General features: G+C 37.2%; 1 protein-coding gene across 6 annotated transcripts in view; it reads right to left on the bottom strand.

The window, feature by feature from the left end:
- TENM1 (teneurin transmembrane protein 1) overlaps nucleotides 1–17,382 on the bottom strand; it is an 864,097-nt gene that overhangs the window by 213,683 nt on the left and 633,032 nt on the right. For all 6 annotated transcript variants that reach the window (XM_056808890.1, XM_056808889.1, XM_056808891.1 and 3 more), the window contains exons 10-12: nucleotides 17,251–17,352; nucleotides 14,650–14,844; nucleotides 11,312–11,512 (exon numbers count right to left, since the gene is read on the bottom strand). In XM_056808890.1, the coding sequence (XP_056664868.1) occupies nucleotides 11,312–11,512; nucleotides 14,650–14,844; nucleotides 17,251–17,352 (498 nt within the window). The remainder of the gene's footprint in view (nucleotides 1–11,311; nucleotides 11,513–14,649; nucleotides 14,845–17,250; nucleotides 17,353–17,382) is intronic.

The following is a 17,382-nucleotide window of genomic DNA, read 5'->3' as shown; positions in this document are numbered from 1 at the left end:
CTGACTACTACTTTCATATGTATGTTGTTTCCTCTATTAAAATATCAGGTCTAGGAAGCCCAGGGACCATTTCACTATTTTATTTGTATTCCTAGGATTTAGCATAGTGCCTGGAACATAATTACATAATTAAAAATGCTTTTTCCATTTCTTCCTTTAGCCACTCATCTAGCTTAACTTCCTTATCTATGCAAGAATTCCTTTTTCTACAGCACTGAAAGTTAGAGGTATAATTTGAATGCTTCTAGTAATGGGGACCCCATTACCTCACACAGCAACCATTTTCACTATTTTATAGCTATGGTTGGTATGAAGTTATTTCTTATGTATAAACATGCCTTCTATCCATTAGTCCTAGACTTGCCCTCTGGAATCACACAGAATAAATTTAATCATTCTTTCACCTGACATATATATATATATATATATATATATATATACACAAATATGTATATATATATATGTATGTATGTATTAAAAACCCTTACTTTCTATCTTAGCATCAATATTATGTAATGATCAGTCCAGGCTAGGCAATGGGGTACAAGTGACTTGACCAGGGTAACACAGCTAGGAAGTATTTCAATCTAGACCTAACCTAGAACCTCCTGTTTCCTGGGGCTGGCTTTAGGTGCCCCAATCCTTCATTTTTTTCCTTCTTAAAAAATCCTTATCTTCCATATTAGAATCAATACAGTATATTGGTTCCAAGGCAGAACAGTGTTAAAGGGCTAGTCAATGGGTGTCAAGTGGCTTGCCCAGCGAGAAAATATCTAAGGCCAAATTTGAACTCAGGACCTCCAACTTCTAGTCCTGGCTCTTAGTCCACTGAGCTGCCTACCTGCCCCAAATCACTTATGGTTTTGAAAATAAAGATTAGAAGGAATTACCTAGGCCTTCTAGCCAACTCAACCTGTACAAGATCAACCTCTCCTATAATATACCTGACAAATGGTGATCTAGTTCCTCTTTGAAAGACCCTCAATGAGGAGTCATTGTCTCCCAAATCAATTCCTTCTCATTAAGAATAGTTATCTCTGAAGGGAATCCTTAAAAGTCTATATATTGGCTGCTGAGTATCATAACTCTAATTGATCTAGGGAACTTGCCACTCAATTCTTGGGCTTAAGGAGAAGGGCTTAAATCCTATGGTCCAATTAAATACTCCATGTTCAATTAAACTTGTTCACACAGTGGCTCATTGGAGCAGGTGTCAGACATATAGTCCATAATACTTTTGAATGAGGTTCGGAACTAGATTAAAATATAATCAGGCAATGTTTAATAAAATAAATAAAATATATTAAAACACAGATAATATTAATATATGGGTTTCTAAGTCAATATGCAGCTGTAGGGATTCTTATGTGTGGTTTAATGACCTCCATTTCTATTTGAGGTTGACATTCCAGGTAAGCAGATGCACAGAAGTTTGGAGAGCCTGCTTCTGGGCATAGAAGGGCCATTTCCCCATTCCATCCCACCACTGCAAACTCAGAGCATGAGCGTTATATTCTCTGAATATTTTCGGTTGGCCATAACTCAGGAATTCATAGCTTATGGTGACAAAGATTCTTTAAATTGGCTGCTGAACTCCATGGATAAGCCAAGGGGGGAATCTCTCCCCCTTGAGTTCCTCTTCCTACAAGCTTCAAAAGGCAAGGCCAACTCTCTGAGCTATCTAGATTGAGTGGGGGGCGCACTTCTCCCATCTGACAAGTTATGAACTCATTTCCAGGTCTTCCTTTCTTTTGTTGCCTTCTTTCCTGTAGTATAGAACCTTACAAAATCTTCAAAAGATGCTGTCCCTTCTCTATACTACATATAAAGCCTAACATTAAGAGATAGAAAGAGAAATCCCATTTAAAATAGCTCTAGGCAATATAAAATATCTGGAAGTCCACCTGCCAAAACAAATCCAGGAACTATATGGTCACAACTCCAAAACACTTTTCACACAAATAAAGTCAGATCTAAACAATTGGAAAAAAGCATTAATTACTCACGGGTAGCACAAGGCAATATAATAAAAATGCTATTTCTACATATATTAATTTGCTTATTCAGTACCATACTGATCAAACTACCCAAAAATTACTGCATAGAACTAGAAAAAATTAACCAGTAGAACAAAAGGCTAAGAATATCAAGGGAATTATTGGAAAAAATAAAGTGGCATAACTGTACTGGATCTCAAATGATATCATAAAGGGGTAAGCATCAAAAAAATATGGTACTGGCTAAGAGGAAGAGAGGAAGATCAATGGAACAGAGTAGGCACTCAACACACAGTAGAAAATCACCACAGTAACCTAGTATTTGACAAACCCTAAGATTCAAACTTTTGGAAGAAGGACTCACTATTTGTCAAAAATTACTGGGAAAACTTGAAAATAGTATGACAAAAACTAGGCCGAGACCAATACCTTATGCCATATACCAAGGCAAAGTCAAAATGAATACATGATTTAGGAATAAAGGGTAAAACCATAAACAAATTAGGAGAGCACAAAATAGTTTACCTGTCAGAACTATGGATAAAGGAATAATTTAAGTTCAAAGAAGACATTAAAAACATTATGAGATACAAAATAGATAACACTAATTTAAAAAGTTTTGTGTAAACAAAATCAGTGCAATCAAAATTAAAGGCAAACAAACTGAGGAATTTTTTTATAGCAAATATCTCTGACAAAGGCTTCATTTCTGAAAAAAATATAGAAAATTGAGTCAAATTTATAAGAATACAAAGCATTCCTCAGCTGATAAATGGTCAAAGGATATGAACAGGTGATTCTCAGATGAGGAAATTAAACCTATCTTTAGTTATATGAAAAATACTCTGAATCATTATTTAGAGAAAAGTAAATTAAAACAATTCTGAGGTACTATCTCAAACCTATAATATGACTAAAAAGGATAATGATAAATGTTAGAGGGGATGTGGAAAAATTAGGACACTAATACACTGTTGATGGAGCTAGGAACTGATATAATCATTCTGGAGAGCAATCTGGAACCATATTCAGTCATAAAACTGTGCATACCCTATGATCTAGCAATACCACTACTAGGTCTGTATCTCAAAGAGACTGAAGATAGGGGAAAAGATCCTACTTGTACAAAAATGTTTATAGTATCTTTTTTTATGATGGCAAAGAACTGGAAATTGGGTACCTATAAACTGAGGAATGGCCGAACAAGTTGTGGTATATGCATGTAATGGAATACTATTGTGCCATAAGAAACAACAAACAAAATGATCACAAAAAACCTAGGAAGACATATGAAGTGATAGAACCAGGAGAATGTTGTATAGAGTAACAACAATAGTATATGATCAGTTGGGAATGACTTCACTATTATAAACAAGGCAAGGATTCAGGCCAACTCCAAGGGGCTCAGGACAAAAATGGTTCTCCATTGTCATAGAAGGAACTGAATGAAGTCTGAATCATACCATTTTCCACTTTATTTCCACTAAGAATTTTTCTCCACTTTAAGCTATATGTATATGTCTTTATTCACAACACGATGAACATTGTAATATATGAGCATATCTATAGCCTATGTCATATTACCTGCCTTCCTGGGGAAGGGGAGATGTGGAAGGGAGAGAAAATGGATAGTAAGATGTCAGAAAAACAATCGGTAAATATTGTATTGACATGGAATCTGAAAAAAATAAAATAAAAAAGAGTGGGGGAAAAGCAGTCCTTTTTTGTGGCACTACAGCAGCATAGTGACTATATGATGAGCAATTTCAGAGGGAAGAGCAGCAGAAGCTGATGAACCAATGAGGAAAAAGTTGTCCCAAAAGAAGTTCTTGGTTTTGATCAGTCTGCTCAGTGGTGGAAAAATATAAATTGGTAGCCATAGCAAAGAAACTGTTTACAAGTATATTAGTGAAGTTGGAGTATTAATAACTGTTTCAACCAATTGTATTAGTGATGAGTTACTGAATTCTGCTCTAATCATTCGATGACATCTTTTTTGTGAGTGAGAATACTACATGTTCCATAGCTGATTCATGTTTACAGTCCGAGTACCCTTTTTTTAATATCCTGCCTTCTCCAGTCACTTGCTGGGGAGAATCCTTAAACCAGAGCCCAAAATAGAGGTGTCCTTAGAGTAGCAGGGATGGGGGCATAAGCTACTAATTATAAGAAAAAATAAACCCAAGTCTTTCCCTCTGCAAAGTAAGGAAGTAAAATGAATCTGATTTATTTTTAAACTTTATTTAAGTACTAAAATAGTTACTTAAGAAAGGAATAACTAAAAGTTAGAATGGAAGAATTCAAGATTCAGAGGTCATCTAGTTTAAGCCCCTTATTGTACAATTAGGGAATAAGGCTCAAAAAATATTCGATTTCTTTGAGATCACATACTGGCTAATTCAATAGCAGCAGCTAAATCTCAGTTCAATAATGTCGAAATAAGGGGGAGATTTTATTTTTCTTTAACCCACAAATATCTAGAGACATTTTGGATGACTGTTCAAATCATGTTGCCTAAACGAATTTGAAGCATCATGCCCTTCGATGCTCAGTCATAGATAATTTTGTTGCCACACAGATGGCACCCTATTGAATGCAACCTTTCTCCCCAATTTGGAAAACACCTGAAAAGCTTTCATGTGTTACAAAAGCCAGGCAGCTGGAATGGCAGCTGAAAACCGGTAACCTCTTAATTCCAACTCATCAAATTGTCACCAATTGGAATACATATTTGCTGTCTCTGTTAATGATAGGATAAGCCACATGATTTGCACTGTGTGAGGAAGAATGGCAAGAGTTTGATTTTAAAACCAACTAGCATTAGATGTGTAATAAACTATTTGACTGTCTTTACCACACAAGTAGCTCCATGGCCAACGGGCAAAATGTTATGCTGGTAGAAATTGTTTTGAAAAAGGGGACTTTTAAAAATTTATTCTAGTTTTTGTTCTTACTCAGGACCCAAGAGAAATCTGATGGTGACAAACTGTCTCAGAGGAAGATGTACTACAAAAAATTCATTAATATATTCCACTTTCTCTCCATTGGTAATTTTGGTAGATTTAGCCTTGAATGCTTGATTGGGCACAAACTTTCTAAAGTTTGCTTTTTTGCTATCTTATGTTCCCACAATGAGCTTTCTTGCCTGAGTTAAATGCTTTAATCACACTATACTTGTGGCTATCAGATCCTAAATAGATTTTGGACGTATTAAATCAAACAAATCAGAAATGACCCATGACTCGTGTTTTAAGATGAAGTACTGAAAGAACAGTTTTCTCTCCAAATGATTGATCACAGGCTGCCATAATTTGGACACCGAGTCAAAGAAATTGAAGCCACCATTAGCATACTATAAAGGTATAGTTTGTCTTCATGTACAAAAAAATGAATGATGTAAAATCTCAGAACGTGCTATAATATTGCATGCCTATTGGTTGATGCTTGAAAATTTCTGCTAATGTTCAAAGTTTTAAGTATTATGGATATATATATATATATTAATGATTTTAATGGCCCTAAAACAAATCTTCATGTGTTTGCAGCAGAATTCTATGGGTGATAATATACGATTACAAATCATGGAATAGCCCAGGCTCCAAAGAATCAAAAGTTAAGGGTTATCCAAGTGGCAATGGATAAATGAATGATATGCTACAGAGAATTACTAATAAAGACTTCTGTGCAAATTAGGCAAAATATACCAAAGAGATTTATGAATAAGATTGTAACTTATGGACAACCTATGTGATCTACTTGTATCTATTATTTGTCAATTAACCTTTTATCCCCCCCCCCCTTTATTTTTTCCATTAAAATTAAAAATAATTATTTTTCAATGTTCAGTTCCAAATTCTCCCTCATTCCTTTAGTCCCTCCCTTATAATTTACAGATAGAAAGATCAAGGTTAACCTTAGAAAAGAGATGAATAAATGTACCTTCCTTTTTTGGCGATATAGAGTTTCATAGGTGTAGAATATTGCATTTACTATCAAATATGATTGAAGCAGATAAACAAAATTTTAAAAATATGAAAAATGTCTTTGAGAACTTGGATGCTATAATGAAGCAGAGTAGAACTTCAGTGAAGGTAGGTTAACTACTAATAAGACTAATAAGGCAATTCTCCCTACGGAAGCTTTGGTGTTTTATTATCCAATAAAGCATCACAATTTGAAAAAAAAAAAGACAAGGTATACATGCATTAGTTCCTTTTGGCAAATTGCTCTTTTTCTCTCTTTTTAAAAATTCTTTGTTAAAAGAGATTGCTATTCATGTAGGAATAGAGTAAGGGAAATATTCAGAATTGAAGGTGATACAAAACCAAAAAATTTTCAAAATTGAGATGTTTTCTCTTAGAATCAAAGAATCTCAGAATCTGTGTTGGGAGGGATTTCAGAGGCCATCTTCTCAATTGTTACTTATACGGAAAGCTCTTCTAGAACATCAGAGCCTTCATTTGAATTCATCCAGGGAAGAGGCATTTGCTACCTTTGGAAGCAGCCTATTCCTCTTGGAATGTTCAGAAGTGAGTTTCCCAAGGGCAGGGCAAGTTCTATTTATCGGTTTTTTTTTATATTCTTGGTGTCCTGCACAAGTAATTGCTAAATAAGTGTTTTCTGAATTCAACAGGGAAGATTTTCCTGGCCCAAAGATGCCTCTTTATAACATTTATTTTTCCTTATTCTGTCCTCTGGGGCCAGGCAGAATGGATCTCATTGCTTTTTCACATGGCAACCCTTCCAGTACTTGACAGTTATAGTGCTCTCCACAAGTCTTCTGTCTTTTAGGTTCAATCTAGACAAGCACAGACCAGAATCATTTGAACAGTGTGTACAAAGAATATTCTGGAAAATAATCAATAACCTCCAGTTCCAGGTTCTTAGCCTAGTTATATCAGTTAACACTCTTTCCCTGAATATGCTCAACTCTAGTGATTGTGAAAGTGTCAGAGGAAAGTTGGATGACTTTGGGGACGCTGAAATACTTGTCCATGTAGCATCTGAATTACACTTAGAACTAGACTGCACTGGTGACCCTGCTGTTATTGCATTGTGTGCAGGAAAAACAATAAAGTCCTAGCACTAATCATTGTAAATGGCCTAATCAATTTCTGAAAACTGCAGGAAAGAATGCAGTGTATGATGGACACAGAGAGCCAAATGAAAACCTTTAGATTGTTGGCACAGTCAGTAATAGGAAAACAAATGATGTCTTTGCCCACATATGGCCTTTGTATTATCAAGGAAATAGTTTCCTTGACAACAATAGAACTTCCTTCTCTAGTTATCTGCTTTATTAGTGGGTGCATATCATCTTCCATTAGGGAACATTTTCACAATTTAATGAGACATTGTCATAATGAAGATATAGCTATACAATGAGGTTTCAAAGCTGGTAAAGACAAAACAAAAAGGTATGACAAAAATGTCATAATGGATGCCTTTGGAATGAAAACACAAAATATTGAGTATTATAATTATCTCACTATAAATGATATGGAGTAAAAGTTATAGAGCCTATAGACTATTCACACCATTGTCCATGGCACAATATATTTAATCAGGGATCTTAGAGCTGTAAAAGAATCCAAGAGATCATGCACTTCCTGTCCTTCCCTGAGTTACAGATCAATGTGTGATGCCCAGTGAGGCTAAGTGATTTACCCAAAGTCACTGAACTATGAAGCAATATATTGTGGTCCCAGTAGAGTGTCTTAAATGTGGGACAGTCTTACAATGAACTCTTTTTGGCATGGATGTAGGGTCCATGTTGGTGGTGCCTTATTTGAAATTCAGATCCAGAGAAGATAATATTTACAAAAGGCTTGTGATAGCTTTGAGATCAATGGAGGTTCTATAAATCTCTTTAACTCATTAAAACACCCAAAACATTATGGGATGGGAAAAAAGTGAGAAAAGTGTTTTTTCCTAATTTGTATGACTATTTAGTTCCTCTGAATAATAATGTGAATTATTTGTGCACATTAATAGGATAAACGATCCAAACAGTTTTTAAGAGGAAAAGGGTTCAGAAATGGTAGACACCTTAGGCAAATCAATTAATTTCTATGTCTCAGTTTTCTCAGTTTCTAAATGAAGATTAGATTTGATCAAGATGATAATACTATTTCAGATTTTTAAAAATCACTTTAGACCAATATGACAATTTAGAATGTACAAAAGTGCCTTCTTTATAATACTTCACTGAAATATATAGGACAACTATTTTGTACCCATCCTTTCAGATAAAAAAAGGTGGTCCTTTAGATTTCTTCCATTTCTAAAATGCAATGATTCTTTCTCCCTCTCTCTTGTCTATTCTTTCCCACATCCATGAGATTTGAGTAACACATACTTAATCTGGGAGAAGAGGAAATGGCCAATCACATCACCACTCCTCCCCATAGAAAACTAGAAGGAAATGTTTCTAGTAGAGGTTCTTGAGTTGGTTCTTTAAACATTCAAAAGCACCATTTATGAGTTGGTTATCTCATATATCTGTGTTGGTGAACCTATGGCATGCATGCCAGAGTGTGTGGGAGGGAGCTGCCACCTTTCCCCTCTACACACATGCCTAAGGACATTTCTCACATGACCTGCCCCTCTGCCCAGCAATCAAATGGGAATATTTCCTTCCTCTCCTGTCTGAGGTAAGGCAGGGGGGAAGTAAGACTCACATGTAGCATGAGGGTTCCAGATTGGGCACTTGGTTTCTAAGGTCTCTAAGAGGTTTGCTATCACTGTCATCAATGAGCATTCATGATAAGCACTGACCAAAAATTGCCAACAGGAAGATAATTGTCAATATCTGTTACATGGGAAAAAGAAGAGGTGGAAAATTTCTATAAAGGGCCTCCAAAATTAAACAAGATATGTTTGGTTTGAATACATAGTGATTTCTTTGGAAAGGTGGCCAGAGGAAAAGATGATGAAAAAAAGGAAATTACAGTTTATTGCTAAGAAATAAGTATGGCACAAAGCTTATAGACTGTACAGAAAAACCATGTTTACAGGGAATTGTTTCTTTAAGAAGTTATAAGGTCATGTTGAAAAAAGAAAAACAAAAAGGGAAACTGATTATATTTTTAAATGGCAGGAAATTATTGGTTATTAATATGGAAGTCACATTCAAATCAGTTGTCTATGTATATAGCCAGATCATTGACTTGTTAAAGATCAAAATCAAAAGGAATATAAAAGAATCAGTGAGAAGACATGATGCATAATTGTGCCAACACGATCTTTGCCCATTTAAATAAGCTGTTGACATTGTAAAATGAGAAATGGATAAAAGAGTGGAAATCTACACTAACAATGACTACTTACTAAGGAATTTTAATGCATGAAAGTCAATTGCCACAATGTGGAGTCTGAAAGAGCCTATATGTACATTCTCCCAGCACCTATCCTACCTTCTTGCCAGGCAGGATAACCAATGCTTCAGAGATATGGCAGCTAAGGGCAATACTAGTTTCAAATATAAAATCATTTCTAAAACCTTACAGCAGAGGACAATGGAAGATTATAAGAAGTATTACCTGAAAAAACAATGGAAAAGAGTAGAGCAAAAAGCAAGCCTATAAAAAACTCGGAAAGATATTCAATTAGCTCGTCATTCTGTGGCAATTTAAGGATGGAACTATAAAGAGGACAAATGAACAAAAATGAAAAGGTGTTTCAAGATCTTAATAAACTCTTTTCTCCCTAAATCAGAATGTAAGCACCACTTTTGGAGTCTAACATCAAGTCCCCAATATGTAGCATGACCAATTAGAAATGATTCCAAAGAAAACAGTTAAGAAGAACATTTGAACTAGACCAAGTATATGAAGGCCATGCTGGAGTTAACACCATTTGGAATTCTCATGGAATCTGAAAACAGGAGAGTTTCCCAATTGCTTAAGGGGGGCGGGGGAGAAACCCATTGCTCTTGTTATTGCCCCCCTCTGTAAGGGTTGAAATAGGGGTTTTGACAAAATAAGAGAGCAGCTTTTAATAATTTAAGTTTTCATGAGAATATAGTAGAGTTGTAAATTAATATTATCCCTTTAAGTCAGAGAAAAGAAAACTTCTAGCAGTTTTAACAATTAACAACTTAATTTGATTAAAATAGAGATAGTAAAATGAATATAGTAAAGAAGTAGAGAAAGAAGTTTTCCTAATATCTATACTTGTTATCCTATAACTGCCTATAACAACCACCCCACAAAGTTCCAATCCAATCCACCCAATCAGTGTTTAATCCAACCCCAATTAGGTCTGTCAATGAAGACTAGCTACCTTCCAAAAAGTTCAAGGAAGGGAAAAAAACCTAAGAGCCCAAACCAAAAGCCAAAAAGGCCTCTAAAGGCTAAAGCCAAAAGCCCTCTCAGTAAGCTCAGGCCCGCCTTTATATTCCAGCAACTAAATGCCAACCACCAACTAATCACCAACCCACCACCACCTGCAACTAACAGTCCTAACTATCAGCAACTGACAGCCCTGACCAATTGCCAGCTGTAACTATCAAGAACTGAAAGTTTTCCCCCCTTTTTTCCTACCTCACTTCCTATCTCTATGGTTCCTCATTCCTGTTTCTATTATTTCTACTTCCTGTCATTGTGGGCTGGTTAATCCCTGCACATGTCTATGATAAGAGGACCTCCAGGTCCCCCGTTAAACTAAAAAAAAGAATAAAGAATTCCTTTTTACACCACCCCAAATGCTCTTGAAAATGTAAATATCAACCTATATTTCTACTTTCCCATCTCTAAGAAATCTTTCTGAGAATAACTTATACACATACTGAGGGTATATTTCATGATGGCAGGAGAATAGGATAAGAAGGCTCTGGGAAATTTTCTCCAGAAGACAATACCTTTAAAGTTAGAGGAGTAACTGAGAGGTGGAACAGAGGGTACAAGATCTCACTCTATTTGTTTTAGGATGGCTATTAACAAGGTCCCTTCTGTGCATATGTCAGAGTCTTGCAACATTTCTTGAAGGAAATGACAAGAGAGAGAGAATTCTATTTGGTGACTCCTTGATTATCAGTATCTGTTTAGGGATGTTAGCTGAAGCTTTGGGAGATTATTAAGGTCTCTCGAAGATAATCCAACAGAGAGGAGAGTATAGAATCTCACCAATCCAAGATATCATATAAAATACAGGCACTAGCATATTATAAAATCAAATGCAATATAAATACCAGTCCACACACAAAACAGCTGGAATTTGCACAAAATTCCTTAGGATACAGTTGGTTAAATCTCTGCCTTATGGGACAATTTGACCTGAGAGTTATAGGCAATGGGAAGGGAATGAAAATGTACCTGTTGAGCAGTCAGGCCCCGTCCACTTGGATTCACAGTTGCAGACTCCGGCATCCAAAAGGAAAGTCCCATGTCCGGAACACTGCTCTTGACACACAGGAAGAGGAGTTTCACAGTTGACTCCTCCCCAGCCAGTGGAGCAGTGACATTCTCCTTTGACACAGATGCCATGGCCAGAACACATTGGATCCAGGCAGTCCTCTGAAGGACACAAGAGAAAGGAAAAGAAGAGTAGCTGTGGCCAGTATAGCTAAGGACAATTAAATTGACATACCTACATTGATTTGCCAATATTATAAGATGAATGTTTTAATTAGGCAATAAAATGATTCATGCACACACTGTGCTCAGACTGGTCAGATTATTAACACTTAAAAATATGGTAGGGTATCATAAAGGTTGCAACGTAAATGGAGAAGAGGAAGAAACCACACATATGTTATGTGAAATTGTGAAGTGTTGTGGAACATCTGTTACCCGTGCACAAACGGGTGGGTGTAACAGTGTCAGTTTTCAATGTGAATTTTCCAATTTTACACATAGAGCCTAAGGGTTTCTGAGAAATCATTGCCTTAACCTTTCTTAAACTAGAATCATTGCTCCCAGAAGGAAGGAAAAAGGTTTCTGTTTGACACATGTAGATGATGTGTATTTAAAAAAAAAGGATGATTACTCAGTACTGGCTGAGCTAGCTTTGCTCTTACACAAATGTGCACAACTACAGTGGTTCCATTAAAAATTCATTTACTTCTTAGGAGACTCTCGCCCAATCCTGAAACCCAAACTCAAACCTCTTCCATTCCATGGTAGTGTTACCTGTACGAGGGCACAGTGTTTTCGACGTCTCAGGGCACATCACAGGCACAAAGTCCATTTGCTCCAGGTCCTCCAAGCCTTTGGGGTTTTGTGGCACCTTCTACTACATACGTGCATCTCTTTTAGCTGGGAAGTTCCCATGCTTGCCTTGGGGATATAAATTGCTTTGTGCTTTGATTATGGGTTACCATTCTATATAGAAAGGAAAGAGCTCTTTCCAAGCTTCTCGTCTCCTGCTATTAGTCGAACCTGCTATGTAGATAGACAGTGTCTGTCCGGAGAGCTTTGCTTTCCAGAGACGACAAGGAATTTGACCATTTCCTGCTCAATTCTCCTGATGACCAGTGGAAGGAATGTGCATGGCACCTGGTCAAGGTCAGTGCAGTTAGGTACAGTCTGTGGTATGGAATACAACAAATCTAACTGGCTACTTAGGTATCAGACCTTGACACTACTTAACGTCATAAACACCATGCTCCATCTCACTGAGCTAAACAGGAAATAATAACTCCAGGGGCCACACCTGATTTGTGTCCTGTTATTTGACAGTCACAACAACTTAGGGGCTGAAAGCTCCGCTCCCGTAGAGGTGGCCATGACTATTATTCAATGGGTATCATTTGGCCCATTAATCTGCTACAAATAATGTGGCTATGAATGCCTCTCATCTTGTCTGGGCAATTCTGTACTCACAAGATGCCAAATTGTATGAAAGAAACAGGAGACGAGCACTTTGAATTAGTGACAAGTCTGACCTAGAGGACATTCTAAAAGAGAAAAACAATTTTATTGCTTTCAAGTACACACAAGAACTTGAACTTAGCTTTTGCCTAGCAGAGATCCTTACAGGACCTGCTTTAATCAATAAATATGATTGATAGAGTTGATATTATAGCTAGCATGAATGATACTTATACATGCTGCTACTGTATTTCAAAAGTCTGTAAGCGTATGTTAATGCCTCTCCTGCAATCTTGTCTATTTTCTTTCCAAACTCTTATCTTTGGGCATATAATAAAACAGCAAATTGGAGTCTTGCCTCTGGTTCGAATCATAATACGTCCCAAATTGATGATGCTTTTCTGCAACATATACTTAAATATATTTTCTTATGGCATCATCGTGGAAACCTTGACCTCATTTTGGGACCTACGCATAGATAGATGTACATACACATGCATGCAGTATCTGAATTAGACTTTTAATCGAATGAATCTGCCTGTGTCGCAACCAGATTTTATAGGATGCATTTTATAGGATCATCAGTTTAGTTGCTAGAGGGGTTCTTTAGAGGTCTTCTAGTCCAACACTTACTTTGTGGAAGGGGAAAATGAACTGAGAGAGATTAAGTAGCTTGTCCGGGGTTTCACAGGTAACAAGTGACAGGGTCAGGATTTCAACCAGGGCTATGATGTGGCCTAGGATCCCTCTGAGCCCTACTACAGGGTGCTTTGCAGCGGCACTGCTTCCTTTCCTAAGCCCATTACTACATGGCAGATATTAGCTTCAGAGCCCAATTCCACTACTGTTAATGGCCAGTGAGTGTCTCAAGCCTTCCTTGCTCCTGGAGGGGAATGCGATTAAACCCCTTTCTCCTATGATATGGTCCTAATGAGATCTCTTCAAAAAGCAAATATAACACATTTTAGGAGGTCTCTTTTCTGATATACAATTGTGATGAGACCATCTCCCATGGCCATGATTTAATATTATTTCTGAAAATAATCACCTCTGACAAACATGGCATGGGAAAAGGTCCAATTATTTGTAAACACATGTGTGTTTTCCTTAAATGACACAATAACTGAAATTTCCAAATGTCTTTTTAAAAGAAAGATTCTACGGGGCAAATTTTAGCCTAGAGGTTTTCCCTTAACATTCCAAGAGAAGTAAATTTGAGTCTATAGACACGGAGGTCTATTTGTAGCCCAAGGTAGGTAAAAATCATCCCGAGTTACTCCCTTGGAGAACACTGTACAGCGACCCAAAATCAGTTACACTCTTATTTTGATCCTAACAACTATTTTTTTTGGGTGGGGGTGAGGGGTGAGGAAGATGGCCCGTATAGACCTTTGCTTTCATTATTTTAGGAAACTCTCTCCACCCATGCAGACTGGCTTCTCCTGTGCAATCTGGTGAGTTACAGCACTGGAGGCCTGAGAACTCGAGTCCCTTGTCTATGGTTATACGGGTGAGTTGTTGGTGTCAGGCATTGATTACAGCAGGCTTTCCTTAACTCTACAGGAATATATGTATGATAATGTGCTCATTAACAGTAAAATGCCATTCAAATTGAGTATTGAAAATGGGAGGGGAGAGAAGGTCAAAAGAAATGGTTAAGTAGCTAGTATAATACAGTATGAGCTCCACTTTGTAGGGAGTTGGAAAGGAGTCTCAGGTTTTCTTCCTCCTTCTGCTCCCAATAATCCTGAGAGACATTTGCTGGGTTATGGCTTACAAAATAACTAAGGTCCTTAGCAAAGGCATAAAATCAAAGCAAGAGGACAAGAGAGGGCCCTGACCTTCTTCGCAGACTTCGCCTTTGTATCCTGGCATGCAGATGCAAACTCCCATGATGCAGGTGCCATGGCCAAAGCAGGTTGGGTCAATGCATTGTTCCTCAGGTACATCACACTCTGGCCCTTTCCATCCATTCCGACAGACACAGTGTCCTTTCTCATACTCTCCATTTCCACCACAGAGCACAGGGCATGAATCTGAAGGTTAGCAAATGGACTTGTAATGTTCTCATAATGCTTTCAAATTCTCCAAAGAGCAAATTAATATTGATTCTAGCATAATATTTCAGGCAAAAATTGGTCCTATTTATGGCTTACACTTCTTTAAATAGAAACACGTTGATGATTACAAACATTGTAGTCATTTCCTTTTAGAAGGAATTAGATAGGTTATTTAGGTTGTACAGAAATCTCTCTAACCTTAAATTTTAGCTTTCTCCTGTACATTAAGAGTCTGGAAACTTTTTTCCCCTTGGATTAGTTCATTTTGTAAATTCTAATGTCTTTCTGTCGGGTCTTGCTTTTGAACAATCTGATATACAAAAATTGAAATTCACAAAATAAAAAGATAGTTTCCATCATGATATGTTATTTAGATGGTTCATTAATAGCTTTCAGTTTGCAAAATGCTCCCTCTCAATTATTTCCATAACATACTGCTATTAAAAAAATTTTTTTAAAACCTTTTTTTTTAAACCCTTACCTTCCATCTTGGAATCAATGCTATGTATTGGTTCCAAGGCAGAAGAGTGGTAAGGGCTAGGCAATGGGGGTCAAGTGACTTGCCCAGGGTCACACAGCTAGGAAGTGGCTGAGGCCAGATTTGAACCCAGGACCTCCCATCTCTAGGCCTGGCTCTCAATCCACTGAGCCACCAAGCTGCCCCCCATACTGCTATTAATAGTTAATATTTATATAGCACTTGAAGATTTTCCAAGTGCTTTACATATAATAGGCATTTGATCCATGAAACAACCTTTCTTATCAGGTGGAAGCTGTTATTATTTCAGTTTTACAGACGATGATACTGAGGGTCAGGGAGTTCAGTTGATTTGCCCAGTGTCATAGAGCTACTAAGTATCTATGGCAGGATTTAAACCTAGGTCTTCATGGTTTTGAATCCAGCTAGACTTGGTCAAGTGTAGTTTCCTCCTCTGTAAAGTAGGGATAATAACAGCATCAATTTCATAGATTTGTTGTAGGGACCAAATGAAATAATACATGTAAAGTACTTGTACATCTTAAAGTGCTATATCAATGCTAGCTATTATAATTATTTGTTTGACTTCCATCTGAATGTACCCTTTTAGCAAATTAAATCTATTTATAGATAATTAGTTGATCAAAAAGTAATGAATTAGGCATGGAGTCAAGAAGAGAAAGAAGAGGCAGAAATCCAGATGCTAAGCATAGCTTAATGAAGATATCCTAAAAGTCAAAAGAAAAAAAAATCTCCTAAATAACGCTGTATGCCTATAGGAAATCCCATTTTTGATTTATGGGTAATTTTTCAAAATGGGTAAGTTCAGTTAGAACTAGCCCTAGGCCAAAATACAAAATAGGTGACATTTGTCTTCATTGTCCTCAACAGCCTCTTTCTGAGCCTTTCTGCTACCTCCCTCAATAGCCATACCTATCCATTTTACAACTTCCCCAACCTTGTCTCCATCTTTTCCTCCTCCATCCAAATCTGCTCTGAAAAAATGTAGTTCATTGATTCTTTGATACAAAAGAGTAAAGACTGATACATAAAAGGATTCCACATTTGAATTCAGAAGGGACCTTGGCGGCCATCTACTCTTACTTCCTTCTTTTCATAGATGAACAAACTGAAGAACAGAGCATTTGGAGGCTTGTCCAAAGGTTACACAATTAGGAAATGTCTGTGGAAGGACTGAAACTCAGGTCTTCCTGACTTTGAGGGCAACCTTTTATCTACTATTCTATCCAGTCTTCTGGGGAAATGAGTGATAGGCTGTCACTTTCAGGGACATTGGCCTTTCAGTGGGGATGGGACCTTTGTCTCACTTAAACCAGTAGGCCAACCATGACAGCCTTCTAAGACCAAAGGAAGGCCAACTGCTATGAGTCTGTTGCTCTAATCTAAAGGATTAAGATTAGATTAAGCAAAGTTTGAGAGAAAGAGTATGGTGGTGACAATCATCACATTTCTTCCTCAACAGCTACATTTCAGGATTGTTGGGAGGATCCAAAAGAGATATGTGTAAAGCATTTAGCAGAGTCCCACATATAGTAGGTGCTTAACAAATGTTTATACTCTTCCTTTCCCAGCATGCCCTGGGTTCTGTTTCAAAGCATCAGGAGAAGGGCAGAGTGGTTTCTCTTTCTCAGCTTCTCATTTCCATTCAGGGGTTGGGAATCCCTGGTTCATTACAAAGTCATTATGCTCCAACTCTGAAATTTCAGGTGTCAGCAGACTGGGAGCCAAAAAAGGGGAGTCTATCTGTAAGCAGTTAGCTACTCATAAGGGCTCCCTCTAAGGCTAGCCCTGAGCATATTTATTCTATAAATTAGCTATGTTTGCATTCTTCAATAATGTTTATTTTTTCATAGTCCAATAGAACACAGTACAGTATTCATTACCTCTTGCACAGTCGGGGCCAAGGAATCCTGGGAAACAGTGGCAGTGGCCAGAGATACACTCTCCATTTCCATTGCAGTTTGTAGAGCAGTCATCCATTATTTCTGTATAGAGAAAGTACAACAAATCTGAGG

Source organism: Monodelphis domestica, chromosome X, assembly GCF_027887165.1.
Source record: "Monodelphis domestica isolate mMonDom1 chromosome X, mMonDom1.pri, whole genome shotgun sequence".
NCBI lineage: Eukaryota > Metazoa > Chordata > Mammalia > Didelphimorphia > Didelphidae > Monodelphis > Monodelphis domestica.
The sequence above is the reverse complement of the archived record's forward strand: the minus strand, read 5'-3'. Positions and strand labels throughout refer to the sequence as shown.